At 43.0% G+C, this 16707-nt stretch overlaps 1 protein-coding gene across 2 annotated transcripts in view; it reads right to left on the bottom strand.

The window, feature by feature from the left end:
• The window catches only part of GNA12 (G protein subunit alpha 12), a 44018-nt gene extending 27605 nt beyond the window's left edge, over window positions 1–16413 (bottom strand). Inside the window, exons 1-2 of one of the 2 annotated variants that reach the window (XM_080618022.1) lie at window positions 15733–16413; window positions 1897–2112 (exon numbers count right to left, since the gene is read on the bottom strand). In XM_080618022.1, coding sequence (XP_080474148.1) covers window positions 1897–2112; window positions 15733–16053 — 537 coding nt within the window. In that variant the 5' untranslated portion in view covers window positions 16054–16413. The remainder of the gene's footprint in view (window positions 1–1896; window positions 2113–15732) is intronic. The other variant, XM_080618023.1, reaches the window with a different exon arrangement.
• Between the last annotated feature and the right edge of the window lie 294 nt (window positions 16414–16707).

Here is a 16707-nt window from a genome sequence, read left to right as displayed (position 1 = left end):
GGCAGTTCCAGTATTATTAAATAGGCTATATGAATGCCATCCAAAAAGATGCATGAGAACTATACCATCGTGTTGAAGATGACAGCATATTAAATGATCACTTGCATGCCTGTATGCTTCGGTTTTGTGGGCCTTTTTTATTTTTTGGAATTTCCTGTTTAATCCTCAAAGCCAGAGAATGCAGAGGTAGGCCTACTAGTCTTGGAATGCTATTTATTCAACAAACTGGACTTCTTTTTTTCCAGTTTGATGCAATTTTATTGCTAACATGTACAGGAACGAACCTCCCACATGATCCCCATCTGACCCTCCTCCTAAAAACAAAACCCATGCTTGATCATAGCATTTCCCAGAAAGAAAAGTAATTCTTAACAGGCTGCTGGTGTAATTATTCCTTACTATACTGGATTCTCTTAGTAGCTGTCTCATGTTAAATTCAAGTTCCCTGTGGCATGAACCATCGTTTTATTCCACATTTGAACAGTGCTTAGAATAGCAAAGCCTTAGTCTGCGTCTGCAGATGCTAGGAATTACGGAACAATTAATCTGTCTTCTCTCCCCCCTGCACATCCTTCCCCCCATCCCCAGCATTGTAACATGGAAATTGTTACATTTTTGGCCTGAGGAAATGAGGTTTAAACAATCATCCTGTGACAGCTTTACCTAGCCTTTATTTTTCAGCCATTTAGCAGTCTTGTTGATACTTCAGTGACTGATTTCAAAGGTACTGAACAAGACGACTCAGGCATATACTAGTGGAGACAGAGGAGTACCTAAGGGCTGCAACATAAATTTAACTACAGTACCAGACACTAGAGAACCTGCAGAGAGGAGCAGCATGAGGAAACAAACATTTCACTACTGAATTTCTCTAGCTTTCCTTTAGCTATATCAAGTTCCTTCTTAAGAGTTTAAGGGAGACTATACAAAGCCTGCTTCTATAGTCTACCTAGCTCCTCTAATTAAACATTGATAACATATCCAGGCATGAAGAATTTCAACTTTTTCTCTGTTTCTCTTTAATAAAAAAAGAAAAAAAGAAAAAAATTAAGCTGAATGCAGTTTGGGGGACAAAACACCCAAACCAGTCTACCTACACATTAATATGTTAAAATCAAAGATTTACTAGAACAATTAGGATGTCACCCCATGTAATTTTCCAAGTGACTAGCAGTACTAGGTTGCATGGATCACTATCTCGTTTCACTGAAAAAAAAGAGAGAAAAAAACCCCAAAAGCATCTCAAATCTTGCACATAGGAAGAGAAAGGGTAGGTTATTAACAGCTGTCAGAAACATATTCCATACCAGAAGTGCAGCTATTTTGGCACAAGAGCATGAAAACCTAATAACGAGAAAGCAAGGAAGATAGCACATTTTTACGCTCACTGTCATCTTTCAGTGCTTATCCAAGTTTCACTTGCAGACGTCAGGATGAAAAGAAACAGCCAAATAGCGGCAGCCGGAATGGGTGCTGCATTCACTTCAAAAAGATCTGCACGCAGGAATAGTTTGCCAGTATCAATATAGTGCAAGCTGGCAGGACTGGAAAGTTACAAATTAAGTGTGCCTTCATCAGTGACCTACTATGAACAGACCTACTGAGCTCCTAAAATATTTTTAGTTCAACCAATTCCTGCCTTTTTTGGTTCCTCTTGCTCTTCCAGTTTATCCAGTCATGTGCACTTTTCCACTCCCTCTTTACTGCCATGTAGTTTTTCAAGTTTGGCTCCAATTACCGCTTGTTTCTGCTGCTGAAGTGCTCAGATTTACAGCACTACTACAAACAGCTCATCTGATGCCTAAATCTTGCACATAGCAAGCAATCTTTAAACTGAAGAGAGATGTATATGGCAGGAAACTTTTTCCTTACCACCATGAAGATGGACATACTCACCAGCTGATACTCGCTCCGACGGCTGAAGGCTTCCTTGATCCCCGAATCCCTCCACAGCGCGCCCAGTGCAGGTACATACAGCTGGAAGGTGGCAGGCTCTATGGGCATTCCAGCTTTGTTTTCAAAAGCCATCAAAAACATTCCATGCTTCTCATTCTCCGTGTACTGCCAAGGGATCCCCAGTTTGTCCCGTGCATCAACCAGAACCCTGCAGCCCTAAAGAATGATTCAGATAAGAAAGTCAGTGATAAAAAGATTAAAGTGTAAAAGAACAAGGCCTCAGAGGTACTTGAAACTCTTTTATTTTTCTTGTGAGACTGAACTCAGATGAGAATCAGAAATATTGTTTATTGCAACATCTCCAGCAGAAATAAGATAGAAAGAGCTTGTTTGTGTAAGCAACTTCTCCACAATATATTTCTCCAGGTGGAAAAATACACTAGCAGCAACAGCTAGTTGCAGTAATCAATACTACCAACAGATAACAAAAAGTAAACATAGAATGTGTAACAGAAGTATCTGGGAACTAATGTATGATCCTCATAGCTGTAGTTTTAAAAGTAACACCATGCCTGAAACAGAGTTCTTCTGTCTTTTTCTTTGCATTTGGGTTTAGATACCAAAAATTACATGCTAGCAGTCTCAAGCCTTAGGAGATCGGAAGAACCTCAAAAAAACGATTGCTGAAAGAAAAACTGTATAATCTGGTGAAGCAAAGTATACTGAGCATCCAAAATTGAGAGAACTTACTAACTTCCAGAGCTGTATGCTTCCACTAACTAGCTAAATATTTAGGAGAAAAAGATAGCAACACCAAACTAGCAAGATCCAAAAAGCATGGTGCTGTAAAGCATGATTTTAGAATCACAGAATGGCTTGGGTTGGAATGGACCTTAAAGCTCAACCAGTTCCAACCCCTGCCATGGGCAGCAGTGCCTTCCACTAGACCAGCTTGCTTCAAGCCCCGTCCAACCTGGCCTTGAACACTGCCAGGGATGGGGCAGCCACAGCTTCTCTGGACAACCTGAGCCAGTGCCTCACCACCCTCATAGTAAAGAATTTTTTCCTATTATCTCATCTAAAGGACCCCTATCTGTCAGCTTAAAGCCATTCCCCCCCCCCCGTCCTGTCACTACAATACGTTGTAAAAAGCCGCACTCCAGATTTCTTGTAGGCCCCCTTTAGGCACTGGAAGACTGTTACAAGGTCTCACCAGGGCCTTATCTTCTCCAGGCTGAACATGCCCAACTCTCAGCCTGATTCTGATACAATCTACTTGGATGCTGTACACCCCAGCTATCCAGCTTGACAGATTTCTTGGAAATTTACTGTAATGAGCATCTTCCATTTAAACACTTCCATGCAAATGGTCACCTCCATCAGGAAAGCTCAGTGGCAAGAGGACTGAAGACATTGCACAGATTTCAAGCTACTGGGCTTAGAAAAGCAGGTGCAGTTTTCCATCAGCATCACCCTACTCTCTCAACTTGCCACACCTTTGCTAAGAAGTCATGACAGGTAGGTTTTGGTACTTTATTTCTGGGAAAATCTGGAAGGAAAGTGATCCTGTTCTCAAATTAAACTCAGGATTACCAAGGCTGCTTAATATCACATCTTGCAGTTTTTATGGAAACTTAATTTCGTATTCCCGGCAACAAGCCAAACACATGAGGTTAAGTAACTTTGAAACTTTAGTCTTGAATCTAACTACACCTCTACTAACTAGTTTCAGATGGTGAATAGTTATGTCTCAATCGTAAGCACCATTTCAGCAACGGATAAGTCCTTTAATGGTGGCTTAGCAGCTCAAGTACCATCTAATTCACAAGTAAAATCTGTGGATTGTATTAAAGTACTTGGGTTTTTTGTTTGTTTGTTTTACAGTTTATGAAAATAAATAAAATTGAAGTTCTGTTTCCACATGATACAACTGATTCCTTTTTTTTTTTGCATACTTTAAGCTATCAAGACTGCACGTATGTTTTCTTAACACTTGAACCTTTCACCTCTTCAGTGCTTTAACAGCACCACACAACAAGAAACAGTAATTTTCCCAATGGAAATTAAGATTTGAGAGGGAATTGAGAAGCAATTTAGTGTGAGTGGCACAGAATAGCAGCTTAAAGCGAAGCATCATGGTTGTCACTGTGCAACAGTGTTCCTGAAGTGCAGTTTCCCCAAAATGCCAATATTTATGATTTTCTAGTGAAAGTAGAGAATATATATTCACAATACCATGAAAAGACTAAAACTGAATATATTTACAAACTGCTGCTTTAAATTTTAGACGTAACTATTTAGTAACTGTCATACAGACCAAAAGCCAACTCTCAACCCTAGTCACAGTTTATCCCTTTATTAACAGAAGTCTCTAGACCTGCATTGTTTGAACTGTGTTAACAAATATAAGCATGAAGAAAATCACTTATAATGTTCTGTTTCTGAACTGCAGATGCCTACACAAAGTCTCACAACATTAGACACTTCTGCAAGCTTATCACTTACACAGAGCTCCATCCCAACTGCAATTCAAAGCCCGTGTCAGCTTCCCCCAACCCCCAGTTGAGAACTTGAGAGTCTTCCAAAGCATCGTGGTAACCAAGACTGGTGGGACATCACAATTTATAGGCGTTTACTGCCAGGTTTGTTTCTGCGCAGCAAGAAGTGTTTATGAGCAGAAATGGTTAACCAGCACTGTGCATCGGCCAGGATCACCATCTCCCCACACTGCAGGCCCTGCGGAGCTCCCAGCCCACACAGGCCAGCTCTGACCTTTCACCTGCTTGGGCTCCAGCTCTCTGCAATCATCTCCCCCAGCCACTCAGCTCAGCTCCGGCTTTTCCATCTTACAGCTTTCAGACGGATTTAACCCTTACCCATCTCACAGCTACTGCAGTTCCTTCAAGGAATGACGGCAAGATCACACAATTGCCATCCTCCGTGCACTTTCCCGCACTGTTGCTCTGCCTTTTCCTGCTCCCGCTGGAGACACAGAGGATCTCAAGAGACTGTTGTTAAGGAAAGTTTCATCATTTGTTTGGAGAAAACCACAGAGCAGAGTTTAAATCATGCATAGAGACTGCTCCAGTCCTAGAATAGTCACTTATCTGCTGGCTGCTGCTCCTTGGAAATGCGGGTTTGAATCTCACTAGGCAAGAAAGAGAACTAAACTTAGACTTAAGAGACCCTATACGAGAGCATTAACTACTGTAAGGTGACCCATGGGGAGCATGTAGCATCAACACCTTCCTCTGACTGTGTTAGAGAGAAGAATGGTTGCCATCAAATCAGAGCCCAATCTGGGACAGAGTGGCAGATTCAGATGTAGATACACCAGCTTAACACTGACAAAACAGATACAGACACACATAGAAGACCAATTTTAAACACCAAATAAAGAACATAAAGAGTATTAAATGGGTGAGTAGGAATGCTGTCCTATGCACACCCACAGGAGCAGCACCTCTCAAAATCAGAATCTGCAGAACAAACCAGCTCTGATGCACCTACAATGCATCAGGAGTAAAAGCTTTACAGAATGAGTAAAATAGCCAACTCTCAGCAGTTAAAAGTATTTGTGACTCGGCAAGATCCTCAGTAAAGTGAATCTGAGCTTAACATTCCTCCATCTCCACAAAACAGTTCCATAAATGCTACAAGCAGATGTCAGAAAGATGAGGAGAAAAAGAAATTGCCAAATTTAGACCCCACATACTGCTATTCTCACACTTCAGGGTTACTGGCAACACTTTCTCGCAGCCACAGAAGCATCTGATAATCCTTGCCCCATCAATCTGCAGAACAAGTTACCATAGGAAAGGCTTTCTCTTTCTGGAAACAATTCAAAACACTTTCCGTAAGTCTTTCCTCCAAAAAGCCCATCATGGGAGAGAGCCAGAGAGTCACTTTTATCTGTAGTTAAAACTGCTTAAAGTTTATATTGATGCCCAGAGGTAAAGATTTAATTTAGAAGAATCAATTTAAACTAAAATTCCTAGAATTTTCATTTATTATAGAATGAACAGAATAGTTTAATATATTTAACATATTTAACAATAAAGTACACTTACAAAAACCCGATTTGGACTCAGACGCCATTGGTACAAGTAAGACAAAACCACCAAACAAGTCGTTTTAGATGTACAACACTCCCTCCCAAGCTCAAATAGCAAAGGTAAGACCAGACTATTTTAATTGCAGTGCTCATTTCATAGTAAACCTTCCCAGCACTGCTACGACAGTTTTTCCGTATTATGTATTTACTGTAGAAAATGTCAATTCACTCATTCATTCAGAAGATGGAACACTGTCAACTGCCATTCTGTTTTCAAATTTGGAACACTGAAAAAAAATATGGCAACCACTATTGATATGAAATAAACTTCTGAACAGTTCAGCTGATCAAAAGCTTTTGTGCTGCAATCAAAGCAGGTCCTAGAATAAGCACAGATGGAAAGAATTAAAATTCACAGATAAGGCTAGCGGCAGGCAAAACAGTAACATACTGGAAGCACCAGTTAGGGAGGAAGTTCTCTGTTCCATTCATTTCTGAACCATTTTTAACATATTCAAGTCACTGTATATGTCCCTGGCATGCACAAAATCTGAACGGAGAGAGCGTAGAACATGAGAAAGTGTAACGAGAGTGTAACATGGTCTAACTCATGAAGTATCATATCTTACACAGAAGAAAACACTAAACATAGCCAGAAATTCAGTTTCGAAAGAAAGAGGAAAAAAATAACTAAGGCACGATATATCAGAAACCTACAGAAATTACAGACCACTTGCAGAAAGGGAGTAGACAAAGACTACTCTGTCCCTGCCCCTTGCTACACAAGTAGAGGAGGTATACTTGTAAGAGTGGTGCAGCAACACAGATCTCAAACAAGAGAGTTAAACTAAGACGGGTTTCGCCTGTACACCTCCCAGAGAGACTAACTCATTTACATAGGATGTTGGCCAAAAGTATAAATGGACTTAAAAAGAAATCAAGACAAATTGATGGAAGAAAGGTCCAAAGAGAACTATTCAATTACATTCCAGATGCAGCTCCTGGCTCAAGAAGTTTCCGAAACCAAAGGCTGCCAGTAACTGGGAGAGTATACCAAAGTATCACATGGCCTTGTTCTTGTACCCCGGTTCGGTTGTGGGTTGTTTTTTTCCATGTCAGAGACAAAGCACTAGATCCATGGCCTGACAGAGCACAGCTGTTAGGCACTGAGCAGAATGTTTGCTACTCACCAGCAGTATGAAGGGTTTACGAGCATTTGCACAAATGCTCATTGCTGAGACTGGCTCAAGGATACTTTTTTCCTTTACTTTGGAAAGTGTTCTAGCTTTGGAAAAAAAGAAATCCAGGTTGTCTTGTACTTTCAAATAATAATTAAACGATTTGGGGGGGATTTTTAGAAAGGTTATCACCAGTAGTGTGACTTGAAGCCAGCGATGCTTGCCAATACATGAAAAGAAGTGTTGCAGTATTTAAAGAGCAGCTTGATCTAAGAATATCTTACCTCAGTTGTTTTACTACTACATAAAACACTACATTCACATTTTAAATTATTCACATACTCCAGTACTTGAAGGATTCGTTATCCTTAAAATCTCACACCTTTCACCAGATGGCCCAACTCAGTGGCTGAGTGAACACCCCACAGTTAAGCATCAAACACGCAAAAGGAACAATGGGTTTGGGATGCATTTGCTCATGAGCAAGGGTAGGTTCTTCCAAGTGCAAGCCAACAGTCAAGTGATCAAAAGACTTGCTAATTCTAGTCAAGTGTCCAGAGAGAACTTGCAAAACTACTTAAGAGTTTGTATACAAGTAGTCTCCTACAGTGTATTTTCTCAAAATAATTTGAAGAAACTACTAGTTACAAGATCACAGACAACAGAGTAACTGCTACACATGAAATACTGCAGTAGCTACATTTTAAGCTTTTACTGTTAATACACTACTCAACCTCATACCAAAGCCCTGCATCTCCAGCATCTCTGTACCAGGTAGAGGAACTGTTGTTGTGAGAGAAGTGCTGATCACTGCTCAATACTCGATCAGGGGACTTCAAGTCATGGCTAATAGGCAATATTGCCTTCCCCCATGGCTGCAAATCCACATCGTAGGCAACAGAGAGAATCAAACCCATTGTGGTTTTCCTCATCATTGTTGGCAAAGAACTGGCAAAGTCTGGGGATCACAATTCAGAGAGACAAATACCGATCTGAGCTAATGCCAAAAGGAGTCCCACCTCTGCAAGATATTTCTAACAGACTCTCTGAGCCAGTGCAACAGGACAGAGCAATGCAGCTGTATGAACACAGGTCCAGCTGGACTGGCAAGTCTGACTGTACCAAAAACCTGCAGCAGCTCTATGATCACTAGTGCCAATACAAGAGACAGAAAGCTGAATCACACAGCCATAGAAGGGACTGGACTTCTGAGCAGCACTACTTACTGGCAAGTTAAGAAAGATGATAAAATGTAACCTATGTGTATTTTTAGAAAACATCTCTTAACCTTCTAAAAAAGAGATTTTCAAATTTAAGTTTTAAAAATAAAGTTGTCAGTGTTTGCAAATATAGTCCTATGCACTTCTTTAAAAATTGCTGCTTGGAACAGTTGGAAGGTGACTTACTACTAACCAAGTAAGAGCAAGACAATCAGATTTTTATAGGACGCTATCATAAAAGAATTAATGGTGGCTTTATTTGATCTATGTCCTTGGAAAGTTATAGCCAAGCAGCATGGAAGACACCAATGTCCTTACGGATGTGGTTTCATGTTAGAGAGTAGTGAGTCTAAGAGCTTAGGTACCATCAAAAGGGGCATCTTTCCTGGTAGTGTAGTTCCACCCTCTGCTGTTTGATAGGTTGTCATTCATCTGAGCCCACAAGCCAGTCCAGTGAGCAAACACCACCAAAAACCTAGTCATTTATATAAAAAGTGGTTTCCACTGCCTGTATTAGTTTGCTGTGAGGTGAGACAGACACAAGGGTTAGGGGTGGGAGCAGCACCAGTTAGACAACAAAAAGGCTCACCAGCTATGCCCGTATTTTCACCATTCACATATTCCAGTACCACCCAGGTGAGAGCAGGGTAAACAGTAAAGATGACCTACCTTCCAGCCCAACATACAAATAAAAAGTGGGAACAAAGGGGAAGTGTCATTTACTTAGTCCACAGGAACACAAACATTAAGAAACATTTGGATTAGCCACTGAATCTCTGAATTGGGAGCAGCAGTGATGTCTGCTTGTCTGGAAACTCTGAAAAGACTCCTTGTCTTTGACTGAATCCAGCAAAAAGATGATGAATGCAGCAGAAGAAAAAAACCTCTCACTGCAAGCTTTACTTGCAATTCGACCCAAAGTAGAGAGATGATGACCTCAGAAGTGACGACTGATGCAGGTCCCCGAAATAAAGTTCTTAGAATCATAGAATCAACTGAGTTAGAAAAGACCTTTAAGATCATTAAGTCCAATCATTACCCCAGCACTGCAAAGACCACCACTGAACCGTGTCACTGAGGCCTCATCTACACAGCTTTTGAACGTTTCCAGGGACAATGACTCCACCACTGCTCTAAGCAGCCTGTTCCAATGCCTGAGCACTCTTCCAGTGAACAAATTGTTCCTAATATCCAATCTAAACCTCCCCTGGTGCAGCTTGAGGCTGTTACCTCTTGACCTATTACTTATTACTTCAGTGAAGAGACTGATCCTCACCTCACTGCAACCTCCTTTCAGGTAGCCGTAGAGAGTGATAAGGTCCTTCTTGAGCCTTTTCTTCTCCAAGTTAATGCTTCCAGAATTACATTACCAGGCTTGTTTTCCCGAGACCATTGCACTAATATCAAGTTCATAATTAGTTCATGCTTTTCAGAGAGCAGAAGCAGCATCTGCAGTTCCAAAAGTATCACTATCAGGCTTTCAAGACTCTGTCATGTGCCCTCATAAATATACTGTAAATATATAGTATATTTATGCCCAGCAGACGTGCTGCAACAGAAGGGAAGGGTAGAGACAGAACAGCCTTCCAATGCTAGAACAAGAACAGTTCCTGACCCTCACAAGGGTGAAAAACCCCTCATGCAAGTGAAGGAGAGTCATTTGGAAACTCCACAGTCTGATTCCTTTTAGTTTTTTCTCTTGTTGCAATCTGCATTGAAACTTACTTTTTCAAACGATGTTCACTAGTTTGCCTGTGCTCCAAAGTTTTCTTGTAAACATGTTATTAGCACAATTTGCTGGTTTTTTTGCCAGTACTGTTTCCAAGTTAATTATAAAGATATATGTATACTCAACCAACTGAATATAATGTAAGCTCTCAAATTTAGTCACTCAAGTGACTAAACTTTTGTCTGGAAAACATCAAAGTATGTGTCTACAGTCTCCAGGGACTAACCCATGTTCTGCAATCCTAATGACTACATCACAAGAGCATTGTAAGCTCTATTTTGGAACAACGATGAATATTTATCACTTACTACTGGCCATTACTCCTCTCCCACTGTCCGCCATGATGAAGACAGATTGCTCTCTCCTAGCCCAAGCAAGAGACACCCCAAGGCAAAGAGCCCACCAGAGCTGATGGAATTCGTATTTAAGACACAGAAAATACATCAACTGGAAGTCTGTAAGAGTTTCATTGATTAAACGAACCTGAACAGGAAAACCAACAAGACTTCAAAGGTTTTTTCCCTTTTTTCTGCATAATTTGGTATTATTTTTGTATTAAAATAACCACAACATGGTATAAGCATAAACAGATAATCTGGATAATCAGATTTAAATACAGGTTCTATCATACAACTTTAGCACTTGTATGTTAAATTTAATGGAAAAGCTCCTAATTAGCCACAGTTTTTACTACATACTCTATCATTCCTTTCAGAAGAAGGTGTCCCAGCAGAAATGAGTTTGACACTGTCCTGTGACCAACTACTCAAGAAGAGCTAGACCCCAGCTTTGAAGCGACAGATTGAGTGTCACTATCATCCCCTCCTAAGAGGCTCATCTGCATGTGACCCAAGGGAATGTGGAGTCAAGTCAATTTAAGGAGTAACTAGAGTTTACACAATGGGAAGATGTATTCTATTCCGCCTTCACCTTTGTGCTGTTAGAAGAAATATGCTTGCATTATAAATGACTAGGTAATTTGGTCACTTAAAGTGTAGCTCCCAACTAAACTGAGGAATATTCTTTCCCACTTCCCAGAGTTCCTATCTGTACCTGACTGAAGCCTACAAGTTGCAGGTTTTCTTGCTTTGGTTTTCAGTGACACACAGGTACACCTACCTTATAGTCAGAGACCATGAACAAAACATAAGCCCATTCAAAGTGTACAGAGTATCTGCAGCAATGAAGCAGCAGCAGTCTGGGCTTAGTATTGGCTGCAGAAGTCCAAAGCTCATCTTAAAATAGGCTTCAGCATGGGCTACTCATTTTGTCCACTCTACTGTCCCTCAGATTCAAGCCGATAAGAAGAAACTCTCATGTATACCCATGTGCACTGCAACTGCACTCAGAAGTCCCAAAGAGATATCCTAAGGGAATCTTCATGTTCAAAATCTTTGGTTTTCTCCCCCAGACTCAGAGCCCTCAAGCAAAGTTACATGACATTTCCTCGGTAGTCCTTCCCTCCCAAACTCCAGGCTTTTCAATTCCTCAGTCAACCACCACAGACAACAAGAACACACTCACAGATGTATTGAAACCTTCAGGTGGCCTCATTTTCGACACTGGAACTAACATTACTAGAAACCTCAACAGATTATACTTTAGGTTTTTAAAAGCTGATTTTTTTCCTCTTTTCAGATTGAAATCTCCCAAACAAGCTGGTGCAAGAACCACTCTTGTGCTTGTAGATTATTTTGTTATGCAGCTGAACCAGGTTTTTCCAAGCAGCATGACATTCTCGTACTTGAAACAAAATAACATTTAGACAAGGAACATCAGAGCCATGATTCATCAAGTATCTAAGACCTTTAACTGTTATCAAAGGAAGTAGCAAGGCCAATCTATCTGTTTTGGAAGGTATCAAAAGATTTCTTCAGCTGCAGTTGGAAGGCATCAAAATGCTCATGTAACACCATCAGACATTTCACAGATTTGAAACTAAAGGTACACAAAGTTTTCCAAGCTTCCCTGAAAAACCAAGAGTCACCTTAAAATTCATGCTGCAGCAGCTAGCCCTGTCCTATCCACTTTCCTTTTCCAGGTGGGTGTACTAAAGTTACGAAGCCTGTGTACTCATACCAGAACATTAACACTACTGCTTTTCACTTCAGTCATCAAGAAGTTTCAGAAAGTGACTTTGAAACTTAGCCCCGATTAACAAGCAAAACCCTAGTTAGCCGATGACTATTTACCTTAAACCAAAGCAAAACTAATGTATTTGAAGACCATCCCACAAATACCAGAAAAAGCTAGCAAAGCCCTGAACCATCACCTGTACTAAATGGAAAAGTAAATTCTGTATCACAGATTTATTTAGTTTCAGCATTTTGTTTCTAACTAGGGTTTCCCCAAAGTGGGAGATGAGAAACAGCAAGAACAGGGTGAGGAGAGAACTCAGCACTGGGAAGATATCAGAAAAGCAAGAAGCTGAAAACTGAATAAAATGGAAGCTGACACTAATGTCAACTAATACTTGAGCAATGTTATTTTAAAAGGTTTGATTGTTCTCTGAATCAGTTTCCTCTTTCTCCATAAGCTGTATAAACTGCCTAAATACCACTGCAATAAGCACTACAGAAATATCAAGCACTATTGAGAGAGTAGGAAACCTCCTCCTTCAGTGAGAAGTTCAGTCATGGCTGGAAAATGAAAATTGACCATTTAATCCCAGAGATTTACACTGCATTTCTAACTCAGATCTCAGTGTTGCAGAAGCTTAACAGAACCATTGTTTGACCATGCTGAGAACTGTGTGGAAAAAGGGGCTAAGGTTGCTGCAGCTGTACTTAACATCAAACAGATTCATGTGCTATTTGACAGGATCATTTTCACACAGTCCACAGATCATAAGAATTCATGTTATATATTTTCTGGTAAGTTGGATACATGGTGATCTCCGCTCGATTTAGTCCTAATGAGTGATGATTCTAGTCTGAACTTCCTGAAAAAGTGAAAAGAATAAGTAATCTAAACACTGTTATAGAAAGAATAGCAATCAGATTCACTTGACAATTTACATCAAAGAAGCAGAACAAGTCTACTTGAAACATTTTATGGTTATCAACAGAAGAAAGTTGAACACAAGAAAGTGTTACTCAATTACCCTAAAATAAATGCATTGACAACATCGCTATGTTTTGAAAGCCCTGTAATTATGTCTTGGTATTTGATTTCTCCCTGATGATTATGGCAGAATATCCAGGTGTTACGAGGTTTCTTTCAGATGAGCACAAAGCAAACAGAACATCTACTGCCTTCTCCCCACCCTCCAGTCTCAGACCTCCTTCCCACCAGAAAACTCATTTAATTCCCTTTATTTGTACTCCCTTATGCCTGCTCTTTGCATAGTGACCACCCCAAGCCATTCCCCAAAATCTATGGGTGAAGAGTAAATTGTATTCTTATATGCAAGAGCCACCTCTGTCATTTGGAGAAACAGAGAAGGCAGAGTCTAAAAGATGCTGCCCATGTAGCTAAAAGGGTAGCCTAACTTAACATTCCCAAATCACAGCCTGCAAGGCCAAAAGCACAACCTGTGGAAGCATATTAACTCATACAAAAACACTTACAAATTCTAGTTTGATGATTAGCAGGCTTAAAAAGATGTTCAGCTGACAACAGTCCAAGAAGTGTTGTTAACTACCAGTCTTGAAATCAGAACAGCACGCTACCTTGAGGACCTGGATTCTACCCTAAGGTCTGCAACTGCCCAAAGCCATCCAGCAGACAAGTGTTTCAAGTGCATAACTCAGCCTGCCCTACTACAAGATGGAGACACTTAACTTTTCCTTCAAAGTACACCAAGCTCTACAGCTGAAAGCTCTAGACTTTCTGCATACATAAAATATTAAATTCTACCAGAATTAGTATTGCTTAGACAACTCAAAGAGAAAGAAGTCTCAGATTTTTCCTGTTTTCACAAAGTGCTCCCTTAAAAGCCTCTGCTACTACTTTAAATCAGTAGCAGTAACAAATAAATCACTGGCAGTACCAAAATACACATTGACACCTCTAAAATCCAACTCTTTACTTCTAGGTGTATAGATAAGAAAACCTCCTAACACTTTCCTTGCTCACGTAACTACAAAGAAAGAGAAGCTGTTGAGCTTCAACTTTCTTGCAGTTAATGGGCTTCTGTAATCCTGAAAATGGATGAAAAAGAATGAAAGGAAAATTAGCCAACAATTTTCCTTCTCACTAACAGAAGCAAAAGCCCTCCATAGAAGAGCAACATTCTTAAAAACAAGAGTCATTATATGCATGCCCTTATTAAGTACATATAAAGCTTCTATTTAGAAACAAATCTGAAAACTCAAAGTAACTCTTGCGATTCTTTACTTGCATGATTCCCTTTCCTTTAATTTTCTCCAAAATCTCAGTCTTACAAATCCACGCCCACCTAAGAATAAAGACAGTACTACAGAAAAGTACAGGCAGAAAAGTAGCAGTTCTTTTGGAGGAAAAATATGAAGAGATATATTCTTCAGTGAGATTTTCGTGCACCCTTATGTATTTTCTGAAACATGATCACTTCTATCTGCACAGGGCATCAAAGCTTGTTTCCCAGAAATAAACAGTAATTGTCAAGGCTCATTTTCTCAGCTGTCTGTAGACTAAATGCTCTACCTGTAGCTTTCATATTCTCCAGTCACTAGACAAATACATTACAGCACTATAAAGCCTGCACACACAGTGAACAAAACCTTTTTTGCTAAGGTACCAAACCAAAGTTATTTTCATTTCAGCACAATGCTTGGTAACATCCCACACTGCCCAAACTCCCAAGGGCCTGTGCTTCTCCATTTCACAGAATGGTTAGAGGTGGAAGAGACATTAAAGCTCATCTAGTTCCAACCCCCACCACAGGCAGGGACACCTTCCACTAGACCGGGTTGCTCCAAGCCCCGTCCAACCTGGCCTTGAGCACTGCCAGGGATGGGGCAGCCACAGCTTCTCTGGGCAACCTGTGCCAGCACCTCAGCACCCTCACAAGGAAGAACTTCTTCCTAGTATCTAATATAAATCCACCCTCTTTCAGTTTAAAGCCATTTCTAAAGCTGCACTGAGTAACAACCACTCACAGCTATAACACCTCCATAAGGACCTGCTTCTTGTTCCATCTCGAGGTACATAGACTCAGGGCACTTAGCAGAGACACGATAATTCCTCGTCATTTCTTCAAATGTTGAAGTTTCTTCAATTCTGACTTCGAGGATGCTCTCATAATGTTTTTTCCAGAGAGCAGGCCACACCTATATCCTCTTTCCTCTACGTTTCCACAAAGCTTTTCTCAATCCCCTTTGCAGGGAAGTTTCCTTTGAGCCTTTGCACAACGAGGCCTTCTGACGGATAAAACCCTCAGTCTCGCCCCCCGTAGCCCTCCAGGCCATCGCACAAAAGGTACACGCCTTCAAAACACCTGCACCGCAGAAACCCCCTGCCTGGAGAGCGGGTGCACCCGAGAGAAGCGGCCCGGGGGAGCGGCCGCCGTCGCCCCGGCCGAGCTCTCATCCTTTTCAGACGCTGATTCTGGACACGGCCCAAACCCCCTAAAGCTGTGGGATGTATCGGCACCGGCCTCCATCCCCGACCGCCCCGACCGAAGGCGGCTTAAGCCACCGCTTCCCCCGACCCGGGCCCCCTCCCGCCCCTCACTTTGAGGATGTTCTCGTAGATGGTGGCCCGGAACTCCAGCAGCGCCTTCTGGTCGAACTCGCGGCCGTGGATGATCCGCATCTGCTTGAGGAAGGTGGACTTGCCACTCTCACCAGCGCCCAGCAGCAGAATCTTGACGAGGCGGCGCACGGCCCGCCTCTCCCGGGCCAGCATCGCGTCGATCTCCCGGCTCCGCCGCCGCGCCTCCCGCTCCGCATCGCGGCTCCGCTCCTTGCCCTCCCGCCGCGGCTGCTCCCCGCCGCGGCCCGTGGCCTCGGCCGGCAGCAGGCAGCGGCTCAGGGTGCGCACCACGCCGGACATGGCGGCTGTGGGACGGCAGAAGCGCTCACAACGCCGCGGAGACCCCAGCCAGCTCCGCCAGCATCGGGCGGAGGCCACCGAGACGCTGGGACCCGGGAGGCGGAGCAGCGCCGCAGCCGGGGGCTAAGGGCCGGGACCGCCCATTCCCCTTCTCCCGGCTCGGCTGGCGACGCTGCGCAGGGAGTGGAGGCAGGCGCGGCCCGGGGAGGCCGGCCGGTCGGTCGGGGGGAGGGGTGGCGGCTGCGGGGCGCGGCCCGCAGGCCCTGCCAGGGGAGGGGGCACCGCCGGTCCGCTCTAGGGGTCGGTGAGCGGCGGAAAGACCCCTCCACAACCCTCGCCCCGGGTTCAGCCAGCGGCCGCCTCCGGTGCCGCTGAGGCGGAGCGGGAGGACCCGCAGCCCCCGGCCTCCTCAGTCAGGGAGCGCCGCCGCTGCCTGCGGAGGGAGGTGCCCGCTCGGCCGTCCCGCCCCGCTAACGCTGCATCTCATTGGATCGTACTAGTGTCAATCAACGGCTCCCGCTTCCGATTGGAGAAGCCGCCATGTGGGGCGGGAGCAAGCGAGCCGCAGGCTCAAGGCAAGGCAGGGCGAGCAGCGCCGGGAGGGCCGGCGCAGGGGTGGGGACGGGGGCGGAGCTTCCCCGCGGGAGGTGGTGC

Source organism: Psittacula echo (genome assembly GCF_963264785.1).
Source record: "Psittacula echo genome assembly, chromosome: 5".
In the NCBI taxonomy this organism is placed as follows: Eukaryota; Metazoa; Chordata; class Aves; order Psittaciformes; family Psittacidae; genus Psittacula; species Psittacula echo.
This window is presented reverse-complemented; position numbering and strand designations above follow the sequence as displayed.